Genomic DNA, 19,637 nt, shown 5'->3' on the forward strand with positions numbered 1-19,637 from the left:
TGACAGCCCTAGCTGACGTCAGCGTGACGCCAGCGCTGACGTCAGCACCCGCGTTTTGGACCTGGGGCTGGTTTGGCCTTCGGGCTGGCCCGAGTTGGTGGGTCCCACACCAAACCCGGGCCTGGGCTGCACGCTGGAGCGAAATTTTTTTTTTTTTCTGCCCTTGCCTCGGGCTGGGCTCCTTCGCTGGAGCCACTCTAAGCTTTGGGCCTTCACTCACATTTGTCCGTGTCCATAAAATGAAAAAGAACTAGCAGCTCAAAGCCGCACCAAGATTTTATTGGTGTGTCTCAATCTAGGACAGACGTTGAAGTTTCGTTTTGTCTTTATGAGATTGGCATGTTCAAATAGTATAGGAAGTATTTGATAGAAATATTTTATTCATTAAGAATGTTCAAAGATTGGCATGTTCCTTTCATTACATCTCCTTTATTCATGTCCCGCAAGAAGTTAATTTTGAAGTAAATATTCTTGGCGTGTTGGAATTGTTGAAGAATATGAGTCATACATCGAAAACTTGACAAAGTAAAGGACAACGTATAACAAATTGTTCTATCACTAATAACATCGAGACCTCTTGTGTAAAACTCTACAACTGCTGAATATGCAAGTAATTAAGTAGGGGACGATATTAATATTGGTAATAATGGGTCGTGAGTCAGTCCCTCCAAAATCTTCCAACTCACTAAGAACATGTTTTGTGTGAGCCGCATTCTCAAATCTGAAAAATTCTTTATTCAAGGGGAGACAACTTATCAAGTGAATGAGAAAAAAAATCCTTAGATTTGGCCATTAATTGCTATGCATTAAGACATTTCTGCTTCTTTAATGACTCGTACTCTTTTTTGGCAAGACGCGTGACATGTTAGGCAGCAAGTTAAGCTTAATACTGTATTAACAAACATGAGAGGCTCAATTTACTAATAAGGTATATCATTTGCCAGGAGAGTTCACCAAATATATTTGTTGGCTGATGTCCCAATATAGAAAAACTTCATAATTAATGATGTCCTTATCCAAGGCAATGAAACTAGGGATTCTATAATTGGCAAGGTTGCAAATATTTTAAAACTCATCATTAGAATTCAAATATATCTTTAAAAGGTAGGGACTTGATGAATTATTCAAGGATTTTTTTTTCATTAAGATGAGTGTATGAAACTAATTTAACATATATAAGAAGTAATTTTTTTTTTAGAATAATTAAAAATAATAATCCAATAAAAAGAAAAGAAAGGGAACAAATTGTATTGTATAACTTTTTTCATGTATTATCGAATTATAATGAAACTTATAGAACAACTAAATATTTCCCTAATATCAATAACGACCATGAAAGAGAATAACGTTTGTCAAAACCGGGTACAGAGAATATACTATTTTTCCATGACAAAACAATATCTATTATTTCGCGGCGAAAAGATTGACAACATACCTTTACTATTATGTTTTTCGATACGTAAGAAATAGGTCAATCACAAATAGTTTTTCATTATATAACAATGGAAGAACAATGACATTGCTAGATGGTATGGCGGCTGATGGCCAATATCGTTCTCTAAAATGAGACCTTCTAATAAATTAGTACCAGAATCCACAGATATCAAAAAGCTTGATTGAAGTAGTAAAAACCTAATTCTAGAAAAATCTCAGTCAACAAAAATATATAGAAGAAGTACCCTTTCAGAGGACTAGTCCAACATTCTAAAAAACAACATATATCCCATATATATTCCCTAATTTCCAACATATTTCCTTTAAACGTTACACCCCTACAACTCATTCTCGCCTGCCCTCCCATGGCTACAACCTTCATTTCCATATATATAAACCCTAAATTCTTGAGTATAGTCACATTGCTTCCTCATCTTTCCTATATATAAATCTTATAACTCTACCCCAACTTGTCTTCCCAATTTCTCTCTCACAGACCCACAAACACTCAGACAAAAACACACACTCTGTGTCTCTGTGTCTCTCTCTCTCTCTCTCTCTCTTTCTCTCTCTCATTTTCAATGGAACAGAAGCGGGAGGCTGGCTCTTCCAATGGAGAGGCGGTTGTGGTTGGCCCTGAAGGGTCTGTTGATCAAAGTAATGAAAGCGTTGCATCTGTCGACTCATCATCAGCAGTAACTGAAAGCAATCTCAGCCCCTATGCGGCGGAGTGGGAACCTTTTTACTATAAGGCACCTGAAGATGACAGGTGTTGCTTTATCACATTTTCCAATGGGTTCCCGCTCACTGAGGACCAAATTATGGACTTCTTCAATGAGTAAGTAGATTATTGTATAATAGTTTATGATTATAAGAGAGATAAAAATCATGATTCATATTTGATATAGATATGATTAATTGATTTAGTTGCATTTGTATGAGCATTACTCTGTTGGGATGAGACCATGAATTTTGCACGTTGTTTGTTGAGTGTGTTTTAAGGCATGGGTTTATTAGACTTGTGGGTTTTTTTCAAATCCTTTTTTTTTTTTTTGGGTAAGAAAAGTTTGGTTGATTGTGTTTTTTTTTTGGGTGATAATTATTTTATAGTTTATTGCAATAAATCCTTAAAAATATTACACGGGTTTCTTTGTAAGAAAAGTTTGATTCGCAGATTAATCGTTTTTTTTCTTCCGAACAATAGAGGACGGATTAATTTTTTGTTGAGTATGATAATTATGTTAAAGGTTTCTTACAGAAAAAAAAAAAAAAAACCCCCCATAAAATGATTCATGGGAAAATTTAATTCCCGGATTTGTTTGTTGAATGTGATATATTATTAATTAAAAAACGGTTTTATTACAAAGAAACCCAAAAAAATAATTTATGGGTTTGGTAAGAGAAGTTTGATCCCGGATTTGTTTGTTAACTCTTCCTATAACAGAAGTTCGACCCTTATGTCTCCTTCCCATCTTTTAAGATATGGGAAAATTTGTTCTATATGTGGTTGCATGTATATTCATGTATGTATGGTTGATGAGTTTGATATGGGGCGCAGGAGATTTGGTTCATGTGTTGAGAGGGTGTACGTTCATTGCCCGCACCCGTGGGAGGATCCTCTCTTCGGAAAAGTTGTGTTCAATTCAGTTCTGATGCCGGCGATCGTGCTCCGAGGCCAAGGTCAAGTGAAGTTTAAAATTGATCGAAGGCCCCTTTGGTGCAAGAGGTTTGACAGGGGCAAGCGTCGCAACCCAGCATTGATTTATTGACTAATTAGTCTTTAACTTTCAAAATTTTATGCATGGCATAGTCGGGCAGATGAGTAGCATTCATCAGACAATTGCTCTATGACCAGTTTCTTTTTTTTCTCTTCAGTTCCTTGACTTGGTTTTTCTTCGGTGATGCCAAAATTGCAAGAACTTTTCGGAAATTGTAGTCTATTTAGATCTAATTTGACTATATGAATGGAGAGTTTTTATGTTATTGGTGTACTAATTTGGAAGATAGGACTAAAATTTCATCTAATTAGCATAAGTTCAAAGACCAAAATGTAGTACCTAATTTTTCAAAAATATCATTAAAAAATATCAAAATTACACACAATGTCACTCCTTCTAAGGCAAGCATACTATGCCACATGTCCATATCTAGCCAACCGCCACTCGCCATCAAACTTCCGCTACCGGCAACCACCGCTAGCCACCATCGCCGGACTCCAACCACCAGCCACCACTGCCACACTCCCGCAATCGGCCACTTGCCACCACCACCGTTAGCTGCCACTGCCCGTCGCCAGCCTGCCACCTCCTGTAGGGGACCAACTCCGTTGCCCTTTATTCACCTTTAAAAAAAAACAAGATTTTGTGTCATAAAGGGAACTCGAACCTTGACCCTCAAAGGAGGAAGGCTCACTCCCAAATCACTACACCAAACTTGACTTTGTAATATTTATTCAGTTATACAATATTTATATAAACAATCAACGATTTTTAAAATTAAAAAAAAAAATCATTTCAACACTTATTCTCACAAAAACTGCAAATAAAAACAGAAATTGCAACAAAAATACAATATAGATATCAATTATGTTAGAAAAAAAACAAAAACGAAAACGAAAACAGCTACAAAAATAAAAATTAATTTTATTGAAGCAAAATTAAATTGTAATTAAATGAAAACTGTAATGCAGTTTTCAAAAGTCCAATTTTGAGTTCCCTTACTCTTGGGTAGTTATACTCTCCTCTTGCTCACCCAATTTCTCATATGGGTAGCCTCTACTCTTCAAATTGGGGAGGTTGAAGGCCAAGGAAAGAACAAAAATCAAATTGTAATTAAATGAAAACTGCAATGTAGTTTTCGAAAGTCCAATTTTGAGTTTCCTTGCTCTTGGGTAGTTCTACTCTTCTTTTGCCCACCCAATTCCTCATATGGGTAGCCTCTACTCTTCAAATTGGTGAGGTTGAAGGCCAAGGAAAGAACAAAAATCAAATTGTAATTAAATGAAAACTGCAATGCAGTTTTCGAAAGTCCAATTTTGAGTTCCCTTGCTCTTGGGTAGTTCTACTCTTCTTTTGCCCACCCAATTCCTCATATGGGTAGCCTCTACTCTTCAAATTGGTGAGGTTGAAAGCCAAGGAAAGAACAAAAATCAAATTGTAATTAAATGAAAACTGTAATGCAGTTTCCAAAAGTCCAATTTTGAGTTCCCTTGTTCTTGGGTAGTTCTACTCTTCTCTTGCCCACCCAATTCCTCATCTGGGTAGCCTCTACTCTTCAAATTGGTGAGGTTGAAGGCCAAGGAAAGAGCAAAAATCCAATTGTAATTAAATGATAATTGCAATGTCGTTTGTGCAAATTTAAAGAGAAAATGGATAATCAATAAAAGACTATAGAATTTGTTTTTATTTATTTATAATTCTTATTTCTCTGCATTTGTTACATTCCTACGTATCATTCCCATTAAAAACAGAGAGGTTCCTACAAATGAACGTCTCCTCATTTGACCAAAAGACAAAACTAAGACGTTTCGCATTCCATAGTCTTCTTGGTTTTCTTCGAAAATGAAATAGAAATAAGATTCCTACATATCATTACAGAAAAACATTCCAACTTGTCATTGACTTGCTTGAACTACCTAATATTCGATAGTCTTTGTTTATTTATGAACATGAGTAATTGGCATGACTAGTTGAAATTTCTAGGAACAAGTTTGAGTCGCAAATGTTCTAGCAACTGCCTCAGTAACTTTAGATTAATTTTCTTCTAGGAACGAAACCAAGAAAATTAATATTCAGTTGATTAACCATAAAATTATCCCACTACCATATAACTTGCTCCGCCGCAGCGCCGCCCACTGCTGGCTGCACCACCATGCTGCCCCTGCTGGCTGCAATCACTCCTGATAAGCTTCGCCAATTTTCTTAATTGAAAAATTGATAATGAGGCAATCATGTCCACACACGAAGTTTCTGATGGCTCAACTACTTCTTGAGTTTACTAAGTATTTAATCATGTAGTCTTTTTTTAGTTGTCCAATTTCTGTTTACATAATTTTTTAATTATATATATATATATTTATATTATAGTGAAGCCAATATACAACCACCATAGATAGTAACGTTCGACTTTTTGCATTGTCCATCCATGTACAAGCGCACAAGCATCTTAATTCCGATGGCTCTAATATTTTTTGAGTTTACTATAAATAATACTCTAGTCTTTTTTAATTGTCCAAATTGATATTTACATAATATTTATTTTAGCTTTAGTTTATCTACATAAAACATATAGTCAAGACCGTCACCTCTGACCAGAAAATAAAATTAAAAAAAATTCCCCCTTTCAACTTCCTTTGCAATGTTTATTATCTTCTCTCTATGTCTCTATATGTATATGTATATATATATATATGTGTGTGTGTGCGCGCCTTCCTTTGTACTGAAGTACTAATTCAGCATCATTAGTTGAAAAATTTGTATTCTGCAATGGCGAGAAGATTTGGTATGTTTTGCTAATACCTTGCCCTCTCAAAATTTCCTTTGCATAAAATCATGACAGGCATTTGTCTGTTGATTTCCAATAGATGTTAAATAAGTATAATTTGAATGTATCATATATCAAATATTTCCTTTTTTTCCTTTTTTTATGATTTTTTTTAGCATATGCGATAGTCTAAACTACACGGGAGGGGGTTTATCATGCACACACAACACAATTAAGATGTCATAGGAGTTCGAACCTAAGACCTCTGATATGCAAGTCAAAATCTTTTTCACTGGATTAGACGACGTTGACCATTTTCCTGTTATTTAGATCATGTTTATCAATTTGGTTTCACTTGAGGCTTTCTGCCATATAAGTTTCTTGTGCTTTTGTAAAGATATTGCAGTGATGAAACCATACAGAAGCGACTCTCCACCTCTTCACTTTAAGTTGGAAATAAATTCATACTCCTCCTTATTGACGACGCTAGCAAAAAAGTACGAATCTAAAGTGTTTGAAGCTGGCGGTCACACATGGTGGGTTTTTTCAGTCATCCACTAATTTAGCATTTTTTTTTCCTTTAATCTTTTACATGCATTTCCCACTTAAATAAGGATGCTGATCAAGATATTGCCTAGCTAATTTCTCTTTTATATATATATATAAAAAAAAAAAGAAGAAGAAGAAGAAACGGATCTCTTATTTTTTTTTTCTTTTTGCTTTTACATGGCTTTGCATGTGGAGCTCACTTTGCATTGTATTCAAGGATCGTTCCTAAAAAAAGATCAACAAAATAAAAAACTGTGCAACCATTTGATTATCATAACAAGACTTCATTGTTTACCTGAAGTACTATGTTCGCCTATTTATTATCATAATTAGAGATCTTCATAAACTTCCATTTGGCTAATTGTTTGTAATAAAGGGGAATTGATCAACAGTTAATGTTCTAAAACATCAACATTAACACGAAAATTTTCACTGTATTTAGGGAAATCTGGAGATATATAATTTAGTTGTAAGTCTGTGTTGCAGGAGGTTGGCTGTTTACCCAAGTCAAATGATAAATGGAGAGAAGTACATCTCCCTCTACTTGGCAAAAGCGAAGACAAAGAATAATGGTATTATTAACTCTGTGGTGTCAGCTCTTAGGGGGCAGGCGGAGGTTTATGCTACTTTTAGATTGTCTGTATTTGATCACAACCAAAAGAATTACTTTACCGTCGAAGGTAAAGTCTCTGCTACATATTATATGTCTGATTTACAAAAACACCTGATTTGAATGCTGCACATACTTATATATATACATACATTAATTGAAGAACATATTCTGGGCGACGTGGGAGCATGTTATCGTTAGGCTCAGCGACGTGTAGATAGCACGCTTTGATACTAACCCACTTAAAATTAATTGGCAATAAATGGAGATGGCGAATAATATTTGTACTCAACTAACTTTGAATTTGTGCGTTGATGTTTGTACAGATAATGCTGGAGCATTAAGCCGATTTGAGAGTGGGACTGAGGTAGGTTTTGCAAAATTTCTTCCCCTTCATACTTTCCAGCGCCATTCAGAGGGATTCATTTCCAATGACTGCTGCACATTTGGGGCCGACGTTTTCGTCTCTACGAATAAAAGGACACTTCACAGGGAATCGCTTTCCCTCGAGACACCTGCCATTCGCAATCGTACTTTCCGTCGTGATTTGGGACAGTTCTCCACACAATTTGACATGGAGTACGCATTTCCACAGTTGATCATTGTTGGAGGAAGAAAATGGTATGCACAATCATAGTCGAGTATTTTATGCTGTCACACAATTTGACTACCATACAAATGTAGGTTCTTACCCTTAAAAGACTGGTATTTTTTCTTTCTTTTGACTGGGATCATTACCTCTTCTTCTTTTTTTCTACTAATTATGTAGGCAGTTATGTGTTTATCCGAAAGGTTACAGGAAAGAGAAGAACAAATCACTATCAGTTTACCTACGATCGGCCGACGATTTGGACACGCTTCCCAGTGTTTATGCAGAATTCAAGGTTCGGGTAATTGATCGAACCCTTAAGACGCACAATACTGAACGGAGAGGTAATTCACTTTACACATATTTCTTTGTCATCTTCCTAAGTATCTACTACTCATCTAGTCATTGGCCTCACTTGTAATATCTCTAATTTTCTGTTTCAGGCAACCACTGGTTCTCGTCCTCAGACTGCATTTCTGGTTGGCCAGATTTTATGCCGTTGCGAACTCTAAAGGGGTTCCTTAAGGGTGATATATTATCTGTTGAAGTTGAAATGCTGGCTGTGTCTACGTCGTTATGAGACAGAGAGATGGTTTCCATCTTTGGAATTGTGTTTGAAGCCCTTTCTGAATTATTGTGTGTCAATTTTATTAGTTACCTTTTAAGTTTTTGGATTGAATATGAATAATCAATAATCAATAAGAAATAATAATGTTTTGTTTTGGAATAAAAGTAATTAGCAGAGTGTTTTGTTGTTAGAAATGTGTACCCTGGCTGGTGTATCGCTTGTAATCCACACAAACAGATGAAATAATTTTGACAAAAAAATGGAAGCAGGTGTATTTTTGTTGGGGTGAGCACTCTAACATAGTTATCAGTTATCTTGGATTCTTCTATGGTGTATTCTTTATTTATTTTCATTTTGAGAAAAATGGTAGCAGGTGACCAAACTAGTACCTAATGTCTCTGCTGACACCTGCCATTCGCATGGTAGCAAATTTTGAAAAATTAAATATTTAATGAATTAAAAAGTAAGTAGGTTCACATAAAATTAAAAATTGAATTCCTGATTTTGGAGGTATTCAATTCTTGGGTGGAATGTGGTATTCTAATTCGTTGAAATTCAACCCATTAGGAATTCATCTTTTTTACCAATTATATCCACATACAATTTTAAAATTTTAAAATTTGTCATATACTTTAACCTAACAACTAAGATATTTTAGTAATTAGAACCACTTCAACCCCAATTTCATATGATTTAGTAAGCAATTTCAATAGGAATCCAGAATTTAATTCTCTTCAATCCAACTCCTCCTCAATTTAATTCCTTATAATCTGATTACAGATTAAAAAACATGCCATTAATGCAAATGAGTAGTATTCAAAACTAGTCATCCAATACAACTTTCTCCAGGGAAGAAACAAACATCCTAAATTAATTCATAAAATGAAAAACTCATTCAATCAATTTATCAAATAACATTGCAAATATGAGCGATTAAGAAGATTTTTAAGAATAAAAATGAGAAATCATTTTCTCACAAAGAACACTCTCTCAGAACACAGAGCCAAACTTTGCGAATATGAATGATTAAGAAGATAAAACTTCAAATCATTACACTAATATTTCTAAACTGATTCTCCATTGAAGCACACGAAAACCTTTAAGTACAGGATGAAATTATTCTCCATTGAAGGGCACTAGGCAAATAAGAGTAAAAACTGCAAATGTTAGGCAGGACGAAATGCAATGCATGTACTAGTCAACTGAGAGTAAAAACTTCAAATTTTTAGAACGAATGCAATGCACGTGTACATGAATGATTTACCTGAATTAAGGACAATTAAGTAAAGTGGGCCCGATATCTATCAAATGTTGGCTACACGAGATTGGTCACGAATTTCTAAATAAGAAAACTGACATACAAGAGTATGTCAGAAACTTGAATTCAGGATTGTTTGGAAGCACCCAAAAGTATAATTATAACAAATAATGTGTTCTCCTTTTTAAAGGTTCAATTATTACTATTTGGATAATATACTTTTTCCTGGCCGGTGCATTGTAGTCAAGCCACATGGAAATATATGTACACCTGGCTCTAGTACTATTAATGTGACTTTATGGAGTCTTCTTTTAATTGACTTTCTCTACACTTTCTCCATCTTTATATGTGGCTGTCTTAACTCTGTCCTAATCCACGATCAGTCAGCATTTCTGCAACTGCAATGGCGAAATTTGGTATGTTCTGCTAATATCTGAATTCCCAAGTTTCCTTCTCATAGAATAGAATTAATAATTTGCTTCGTTTTGCCATAAATTTCTTCTGGTTTTGTGAAGATATTCCAGAGATGAGAGAATACAAAAGAGAGTATCCACCAGAGCACTTCATCGTGGAAATAAAGCCATACTCCTTGCTATCAAACACCAAAGCAGAAAAGTACGAGTCTGGTGTCTTTGATGCTGGTGGTTACAGATGGTACGTTGGTTTCTTTACATCTCTTTTCTTTTCTGAAAGCTGCTTTGATTATCTGCTTTCCCTTTTCTTTCTTTTTTTCGTTTAAAATAAAATTGCTGATCAAGCTACTGCCTAGCTAATTTCTCAGCCAAATCAATATCATTTTGACTGATATTTCTCAGCTACTGATCTAGCTAATTTTATTTTGATCTCAGTTTTAATGGTTAAACTGAATGGTTGAATTTTGTTATGTTTACTGAAATGAAATTAGCCTTATTTTCAAGAGAGACATAAAAAACTGTAATTTGTGTTGCAGGAGGCTGTCATTTTACCCAAATTATGAAACAACAAGTAAGAAGGGTTACATCTCCCTCTTCTTGGTATTAATAGGGAGTGTGTCCGGGAAGCAGTCGCCGGCCGAAGTTTATGCCACTTTTAGATTGTTTTTATACAAGAATACACCCGAAACACAGGAATACTTGACCATAGAAGGTGAAATTCTATGCAACATATCTGATTTATCTGCTCACAGTTGACTTACGTATATGTCTATAGTTATGTATGTACATAAAGTATTTATTATCAAAGTTTCTTTCCCATTAGTTCATACATTATTAGTGATTAAATTACGTTAACAGATGGTTCTGGAAAAGTAAATCACTTTCATGAGGAGATGAGGCCGGAGTTGGGTTTTGCAAAATTTCTTCTCCGTTCGACTTTCGAGAAACGGTCTGAGGGATACGTTTGGGACGATTGCTGCAGAATTGGGGCAGAGGTTTTTGTTCATAAGGGCCAAACGAAAACTCTTGACGAATATCTTCCCCCCCGGGAACTCAAAAATCCAACCTCAAGTGTCCGTAAGTTTAGGTTGGGAAGCATCTCATCAAAACGTGACCCGAAGTGTCTATCTTCAGATAAATTCCATCTTCAAGGAAGAAAATGGTACGTACCTGCAATATGTCTTGCGTATGTATATAAAGAGAACTGTTATTCACACTCCATATAAAAGCAAACATTATTCAATCCTTTATTCGCTATGGAAGTTATATACGGGAATCATTGTAACTTTCTTGTGTTTATTTATTTTAGGAAGTTAAGTGTTTGTCAGAATGGAGAACCAGAGAACAAATCACTATCATTTATGTTAGAATCGAAAGAAGATTGGAAGAGCTTTCCGAGCTTTTATGCGAAATTCAGGGTTCGGGTATTGGATCGAGTCCATGGTAAACATACTACTGAAAAAGAAGGTAATTCCCTTTACACCTCTCTGTTACTAATCTATGTATCAACTCACATTTGTCCTCACTGGAAAAGAAAAAAATGAAGTAAGTAATTAAGGCCACGTTTGATATGGAGGGTTAGACTCGGTTATCCTAGACTAGTTACTATTGTTTCACAAGAGAACATTGCTATTGTTTTACATAATTCTCTAAAAATTTGATTCTCTGTTTCAGTTCAACACTGGTTCTGTTCCTCAAACCGCAAAATTGTTTTCCCAGACTTTATGCCGTGGAAAACTCTCCGTGATTCGTCGAAGGGGTTCATTAAGAATGATGTATTAACTGTTGAAGTAGAAATATGCTCGCTATCTGTGGTTGAAGCTCCTAGAATATTAAAAAAACCATTGTCTTCTGATTAAGATAGATGGTTGCAGATCTTTGAATAGTATTCGGAGCCCTTTGAGTATATATGCTGTGCTAGAATTTCTGAGTGGTGTATCCAGAATATATAAAAATTCGTGTGAACTTTATCAGATACTTTTCATGTTTGAATTGTTCACATAAATAAAGGATTAATTTCTTGTGCTAGATACCACACTCTTTTTTAGGTTTTGCATAATTAAGGAAAGACATGATTGTTAATTTCTTGTGCTAGAAACTTTGAGCGGACAAGAACATAACAATTTGGATCCAACCATTGATTTTTACTAAGACTTTGAACTTCAAATCTAACACATCAATCGTGACACTATACTCGACGCTCATGACTAAATGCAGCACAGTTGATATTCACCTTATGAGTACGACATCAGGGGAGGAGGGAAGACAACGAGTGCAAGGATAGATGACTTCGGATCCAGCCCAGTTAACTAAATACTAGCCCAATTAATTACACTCATTAACCTGTGCATTACTTTGGCTATTTGGTCCAAATGAACATGCGTATCCTCAAGGTTGGGAGGATCGATGGGAGTTTTTTGTCAACTTTAAATTGTTTGCTTTAGGTATTTTGCACAAACATGATCATAAATCCAAGAACTCTCTACTGTATTTGATTCATGCACATGTTAAACTATCAAAGCTCCCCCAACCATCATATCCTTGATGCTAACGACTTCTTGGGAGTTCTGGTAACGATGGTGAACATTTCTAGCAGGGCTCAAATCCCCAATGAGCAGAAAATCATTAAGCTCATCGAAAATTTACTTCAATATACAGATAGACGGTGTTCAATGAGGAAGAATAGAGTTTCACACATAATGCCAATGCATCATGGAAATTTAAACCTAAAATCACTTATGTGCAACTCTATTATTTTTTGGGTTGACTATAACTTATGTTGTAGTCTTCTCTTTCCTATTATTTTCTTTTGGCTGGCTTTTTTTAAAAGCAAACTTTATAGTCACTTAACCATTAGACATTAGTATCTTCCAACTTGATTTGCATTGTTTTCTGTCTTTCTCTATGTCGATATACATGTAGTCTTTGTTTAATTGTCCACTTGCTATTTACATAATAATTCTTTTTGGTCCGTGTATTTGAATAAGCCTTATGGTCAAGTCAGCCATTCACATGAACCATGGATCAGTAACTCTTAACCTGATTTCCTTTGTTTTTGGTCTTTCTTTATCAAGATATATGTGTGCACATGGTTCTAGTACTTTTTTAAATTGATCACTATAAGCAATAGAATGGCTTGTTTGGGAGTGCTTTTGGAATGGCTAAAAGCACATTTTGATAACCAAAAGCGCTTCTGATAGCATTTGATAGAAAAGTTTAGAAGTGCTTTCTGGAGAAGCACCTGCCATATGCTTCTTCAGGTGCTTCTCCAAGAAGCACTCCCAATTGCTTTTTCAGGAAGCACTTCGATTTTTTATGAAATTTTCAACAACTTTATAATAAAAATGCTTTTGTTAGAAGCGCTTATGAGCAGAAATCCTTCCTAGAGAAGTAGTCCCAAACGAGCCCGAAGTCTTTTTAGTGTCTTTGTTGACTTTTGACCGCTAGCTTTGACATTTGATTATCAACCATTGACTTGTGTCTCCTCATTTCATTTCTCCTCATTTGCACCTCTAATCACATGACCGTATAGTGCCCTCAAAGATTAACAACATAGCCACAAAACATCTATGATGCCTCAGGTATAAGGATTAGTTTGCACCATTGCAATTTATGAGTTCTAGCTTGACATGTGAGTAAAGACTTTCATGCTGTAACTCATGTGTTGGATCGCGTTCAGTGTATTTGTTCTTTGACAAGCACCTACACACATATCGATGTGTCTCCACACTTAATGACTTGAGACCTTGCCATTTCCTACATATAGAAACGATACTGTGTGTACTAGTCTTTATGGAATATTGACGCCTAATCAATATTCCTATGACCAGGAACATATTTAGGATTTAGGGATGATGAGAAGTCTTCATGTATGCAATCTCATTACATAGCTCTCATATCCAATTGTGTATTCCTTGGACTATGGTTGTTCTACATATTGAAAGATAATATAGGATGATTTAATGTATAAAATAACATTTCTTGCCTATTGATAACATAATATGTTTTTTTTAATAAAAAATGTCCTTAACTCTAACTATCACATCAATAGTTGGATTTAAGGGCATATTTTTAACACCGATGGTATCCATCCTTCCTCTTAAAGTTTAACCATTGTTGGCATCATCATTGAAAGAGTAACGATTAGGCTTCTCGTGATTAGTTGGTGGTGGAGGAAGGTATAGATTTTAGGAGGGTGCCGAACATTGTGGAGGGTCGTCAGACCATACTTGGAGTTGAAGTATGCTACCTTAGCGTGAATGGTGGCTTGCCTTATTAGTTCTGCATAAGTATTCCAGGTGTTGTTGTGTATTGAGTAGCGGAAGTTGGACTCATGAAGGCCATTCTTGAAGGTGCCAAAGGTAGCATGATCATTCGTCTCCTAACCCCCCAAGTAGTTGCATACTCCCGGAGAGGTTTGTCTTCATGTTGTTGAATCATATACAAGTCATGTGCCGAATATAACTGATTAGTCTCAATCATGAAATGATCCAAAAAGATGTGCTTCGAATGGTCGAATTTTAGCAACATCGGCACATAGTCACTCCATATCAGTATTTAGGTTAACATCGGCAAGTAGCCTCCTCCTAGAAGATTCTACATGAAGGGTGTTATGTAGGGTGCCAAGACTGGCTTCATTCGGCATGTTAGAATGCGGGTTGCCGAAGAGACGAAAAAGAGTGATAGGTGAAGGAGCCAGCAGAGAAGTGGGATTCATAAGCCGATTCCTACATATGGCTCCAATATGTTGATGTTCAAAATTGGACTCAACTTAAAAGGGATGAAGTATGGTTTCTTCAGCAAGTGATGAAAAGGTGAAGACCTTCGGTAATAACGCCTTCATCAGGAAGACGAATCTACAGAAGATTAACATTAGAAGAATCGTCAAGACCTTAACCAGTGTGGTATGAGTATAAAGCTTTCCGATGTTGAAGTCAGCAAAGTGTAAGGTAAAAGATAATTTTGATAAAGTAAGGGTATGGGTAAAGATTAATGACCTTTTTACCTTGGCACTATTCCCTTTTACAGGCAAAAGAAAGTGGATGTTTGCCAAAAGTTTCTATGTGGGACTTTGGGCAAATCATTGTGGTGCTGACACGTGTCTGGAGATTTAGGTTCTGCGAGTTTGCCTTCGATGACGTCCTTCGACACGCGGGTGTAGAATCGAAGTAGGAAGTCCCTTCGGTGCCCTTGGTCATGATGACGTCATTGGGGTTATGAGTCAGTGGTTTTCCCCAAGTGTTTCCCCTTGGGCAGTTTGTGGGTCTATCTATGTACCAGTTTTCGAGTGTTGAATGTGCTTGGTTGATTATGATACAAACAACTTTTAACCAATTGAGCTACAACTTAAAAGTCCTTTAAAAAAAAAAGAAAAATTCTATTTTAATTGTTCATTTGATATTTACTTAAACCAATGGCGAACATGACCTTCCACTGGATTTCCACAAAAAAGGTTTGCATTGTTTATTATCTTTATCTATCTTCAAATATAGGTGTTTTCATATGTATTTTCTGCTTCTTTTTTATTTTTTTATTTTTTATATATAAGCGATAATTTAAATGAAATTAATCTAAACTATACGTTTCCAAGTACATGCATTTTCTGTTGGCTGTAGTAATTTTTTATCTTGCATTTTCTGTTGGCTGCAGTATTGTTTTATTTTGCATTTTCTGTTGGCTCTAGTATTTTTTTATATTACTAGGTATAACAAATAATGTGGTCTTTTTTAAAATGTTCAATTATTGCTATTTAGATAATAAACTTTGGTCTGGCCGGTGTACTTAAATATATTTTAGTCAAAGCCATTCATATGTGGATGGGTAAGTTTCAACTTTTTTTAATTGTCCAAATTGATATTACATATTATTTATTTTGGCTGCTTGTGAATTTAAACAAAACTTATAGTCAAAGACCGTCAACTATGACCAAATAAAAAAGAATTCAACTTTCAACTTCCTTTGAATTATTGTTTCTTGTCTTTCCTCTCTCTCTCTCTCTCTCTCTCTCTCTCTCTCTCTCTCTCTCTCTCTCTCTCTCGTATATGTATGTATGTGTGGGTGCTCCTGCCTCTGTACTGAACTACCAATCCGCGGTCAGTTGGCACTGGACTGCAATGGCGAACACACAATTTGTTCTCCATAAAATCATGACATGCATTTGTCTTTTGATTTCCAATAGAGTAAAATATTAAATAAGTTGTTTGAAACTCTAAATTAAACATGTTTGGTTTCACTGAAGCTTTCTGCCATAATTTTCTTGTGCTTTTTGTAAAGATATTGAAGCGATGAGAACATACAAAAGAGACGCTTCACCACATCACTTTAAGTTGGAAATAAAGTCGTACTCCTCATGTCAACCACGCTCGCAAGAAAGTATGAATCTAGTGCGTTTGAAGCTGGCGGTCACAAATGGTGGGTTTTTCCAGTCATCTACTAGCGTAGTCTCTCCGTTATGCAAAAGGAGGAGGGATTCCACTTTCAATTATGTTGTTGAACATATTTTCATTTTAATAATATGTGTTTTTCGGTTGCATTTAATTTATATTTGTTTTATGCTAAAGCTTATGGGAAATTAGCATTTAGCTTTGCACTCGAGGAACTAGCGTAGTTTATATAATTTTTATCTCTAGAAAGACAATAGAAATTGGAAGTACAAAAGAAAATTATTGTTAGATTATTGAACTAATAACTTTAATTAGCCTACCCGTTGATAAATTCATATCCCGCCCACTGCTCTACTCTTTAAATCTCATCGAAAACCATATAATAATTTGATTATTATCACAAGATTTATTTCATTTTATAATTTGATACATGAATACATGCATAAACTCGAAGTTTTGCACTGTATTTAGGCAAATCTTAAGATGTATAATTATACTTGTAAGTTTGTATTGCAGGAGGTTGTCACTTTACCCAAATGAAATGATAAATGGACATTGTTACATATCCCTCTACTTGGCAACAGCGAAATCAAGCGTTCCTTCTTTGAGATCAATGCACAGTGGTATTAGACACCGGCCTTCTTCAATATACAATGGTATTAGTGACGGGGAACACGTTTATGCCACTTTTAGATTGTTTGTATTTGATCAGACACAGCAGGAATATTTTACCGTCGAAGGTGAAGACTCTGCTATAATATTATTTCTCATTTACACACACACACATGTACTAATTAACTTTGAATTTGCATGTTGACGTATGTGCAGATGGGGCCGGAATATTAAGCCGATTTGATCGCGTGACAACGGAGGTGGGTTTTGCAAAATTTCTCCTCCGCGATACTTTCGAGCATCCTTCTGAGGGATACCTTCTGAATGACTGCTGCACATTTGGGGCGGAGGTTTTTGTTAATACGAGTGGGAGGACGAGTTATGGGGAATCTATTTCCCGGATACACAAGTCCATTCTCAGCCCCCCTTTCCGTTATGATTTGGTAAAGTTCTCGTCACAATTTGGGCTGGAGCACTTGTGTCCAAATCTGATCAGTTTTGGAGAAAGAAAATGGTATGGCACTTTCACTCAATCAAATTGTTGGAGAGTAATATTGGGTACTTGATTTGTGGGCTTGATGAATTGTTGGACCCTCCTTTTTTTTTTTTTGGGTTAGGAATTAATAATTTTTACCAAAATTAATCTATACATAGATAAAGCAAAAGATAGAGAATGATCAAACATTAAAAATACCATAAAATATTTTTGGTTAATTCAAACATTAAGAATTAAAATTATTAATTAAATGAGAATAATATGGTAAATTCACACTTTTTCATATTTCAAAAAATTAAAATTAAAAGAAAATTTTGATAATAAGTCCTACTTTTATCTATATATATAAAGCAAAAGGCAGAGAATGGTGAAACATTCAAAATACCAGAAAATGCCCTTGGTTAATGCAAACATTAAGAATTCAAATTATTAATTAAATGAGGATAATATGATAAATTCACACTTTTTCATATTTAAAAAAATTAAAAGAAAAAGAAAAAGCAGATAATGGATCCTATTTTTATGGAACACAACTATCCATTATCTTTTTTAATTCTAAAATAAATTTACTTATTTTTTTAAAAAAACCTCTCGCAAGCGCGAAAGCGCGTGCAGAGAGGCTAGTATAACATAACTACTCATGTTATATTTAAATTCGACGCCATTTTGGACTTTGGAGCCTCATACTCTCAATAGAGCTGGCATGTGGCTAACCTTTATAAGTATTTTATGTTGCCAAGCCAGTGTGTGGCTAACCTTTATAAGTATCTTATATTGCATTTTCTGTTTGTGTGCTTTGTACATGTATACGTTTGACCTCTATGACGCAATAAGTAATATCTAAGATTAATTGGCCATAGTCAATATGCCTTTTTTCTTTTTCTTTTTTTGGGTTTTTTAAAAAGGGATAATTTTTTCTACTAATTGTAGGCAGCTATGTGTTTATCCAAAAGGATACGGGCAACATAAGGACGTATCACTGTCACTTTACCTACGATCGGCCGACGATTTGTACACCCTTCCCAGCGTTTATGTAGAATTCAAGCTTCGGGTAGTGGATCGAGCCTTTAATTTACACCATATTGAACGAACAGGTACCTATTTTTGTATCTTCCTAATTATATACTTATCAATTTATTGGTTTCACCTGAAAATTCTCTACAAATTTGATTTTTCTGTTTTCAGGCAAACACTGGTTCCTGTCCTCGGACAACACTTTTGGTTGGTCAGATTTTATGCCGTTGCGAACTTTAAATGACCCTTCAAAGGGGTTCCTTAGGGACGATATATTATCTGTTGTAGTTGAAATGCTGGTTAAGAATGGGTCCTAAAAATAGATCTATATTGTATTTGAAGCCATGTTGCGGAGATGTCCCAATTAGTGTGTCAATTTTATCAGTTACTTTTCAAGTTTGAATTCATCAATGAATAATAAATAATGTTTTGTTTTTGCAATAAATGTAATTGGGTTTATATATGATTTTTTATTATAAAAAAGCGATAGTAATTATTGATGAAACATAATAAAGTACAAAGCAGCCATAGTGCTGGAGATGAGTACATCCAATGAACAAAGACAACAACAAGTTGATTTGATCTTGATAGAATTAGGCCTAAATATATATAAAAAAAGACTTAAATCCTCGATTTAGCAGCCAAAAGCATTTGTACTTACACTTACAATACAGATCCACTGCGCAATAGCAAAAACGGTAAATCCGTATCAAAAGACAAAAACTAAAAAACAAAACACAACACATTTTTAAAGAACAAACAAAGAAACAAGATTACCACTCCACATCCTCTTCGACAATTGAAGAGACTCATAACGCCATACTGGCTAAACCCCAATCCACACAACCCACACAATCCGACAATTTCCTTTTTTGTAATTCCAAAAAATGAACTGGAGTCAAATCCTTGTATATGTGGGCCAAAACTGTAACTATATTATGGCGACAATGTTGTTTCACGATAATTGCTTCAACAACACAAAACACATCATCATAGCAACAAGTGCTACATTCACCGACATCGACGTCGCTGATCAGTGCATAATTATATATCATTTTGTATCATTCTAACTTATGATTTGGTTATGCTTTTTAGTTAAACTTTTGCTTTTAATCTATTTTGTGTTTATCATTTATTTCATTGAGCTTTGGGTAGCAAGATGGCTTTGGATAGGAAAATGTGCAAAATGATGCAAAAACGTGCAAACTGAGTTAGCAATTTGTTTCGGC

The 19,637-nt window shown here is 35.2% G+C and overlaps 3 protein-coding genes across 3 annotated transcripts; all 3 read left to right on the forward strand.

The window, feature by feature from the left end:
• On the forward strand, positions 2,016-3,203 carry LOC18769810. Its single transcript, XM_007204799.1, has 2 exons — positions 2,016-2,272; positions 2,993-3,203. The coding sequence occupies exons 1-2, from the start codon at positions 2,016-2,018 to the stop codon at positions 3,201-3,203; spliced, it is 468 nt and encodes a 155-aa protein (XP_007204861.1).
• LOC18771419 lies at positions 6,310-11,933 on the forward strand. The gene is made up of 12 exons (XM_007202168.2): positions 6,310-6,452; positions 6,952-7,145; positions 7,402-7,696; positions 7,845-8,008; positions 8,108-8,234; positions 9,681-9,769; positions 9,874-9,906; positions 10,006-10,144; positions 10,440-10,615; positions 10,762-11,065; positions 11,213-11,370; positions 11,578-11,933. Exons 1-12 carry the CDS (start codon positions 6,325-6,327, stop codon positions 11,760-11,762), a joined length of 1,992 nt encoding a protein of 663 aa, XP_007202230.2. The 5' UTR covers positions 6,310-6,324; the 3' UTR covers positions 11,763-11,933.
• Positions 16,088-18,853, forward strand: LOC18769309 (probable inactive serine/threonine-protein kinase fnkC). Its single transcript, XM_020567855.1, has 5 exons — positions 16,088-16,314; positions 16,803-17,026; positions 17,115-17,412; positions 18,325-18,488; positions 18,580-18,853. The coding sequence occupies exons 1-5, from the start codon at positions 16,253-16,255 to the stop codon at positions 18,723-18,725; spliced, it is 894 nt and encodes a 297-aa protein (XP_020423444.1). The 5' UTR covers positions 16,088-16,252; the 3' UTR covers positions 18,726-18,853.

This window comes from Prunus persica, chromosome G7 (assembly GCF_000346465.2).
Source record: "Prunus persica cultivar Lovell chromosome G7, Prunus_persica_NCBIv2, whole genome shotgun sequence".
Taxonomy (NCBI): domain Eukaryota; kingdom Viridiplantae; phylum Streptophyta; class Magnoliopsida; order Rosales; family Rosaceae; genus Prunus; species Prunus persica.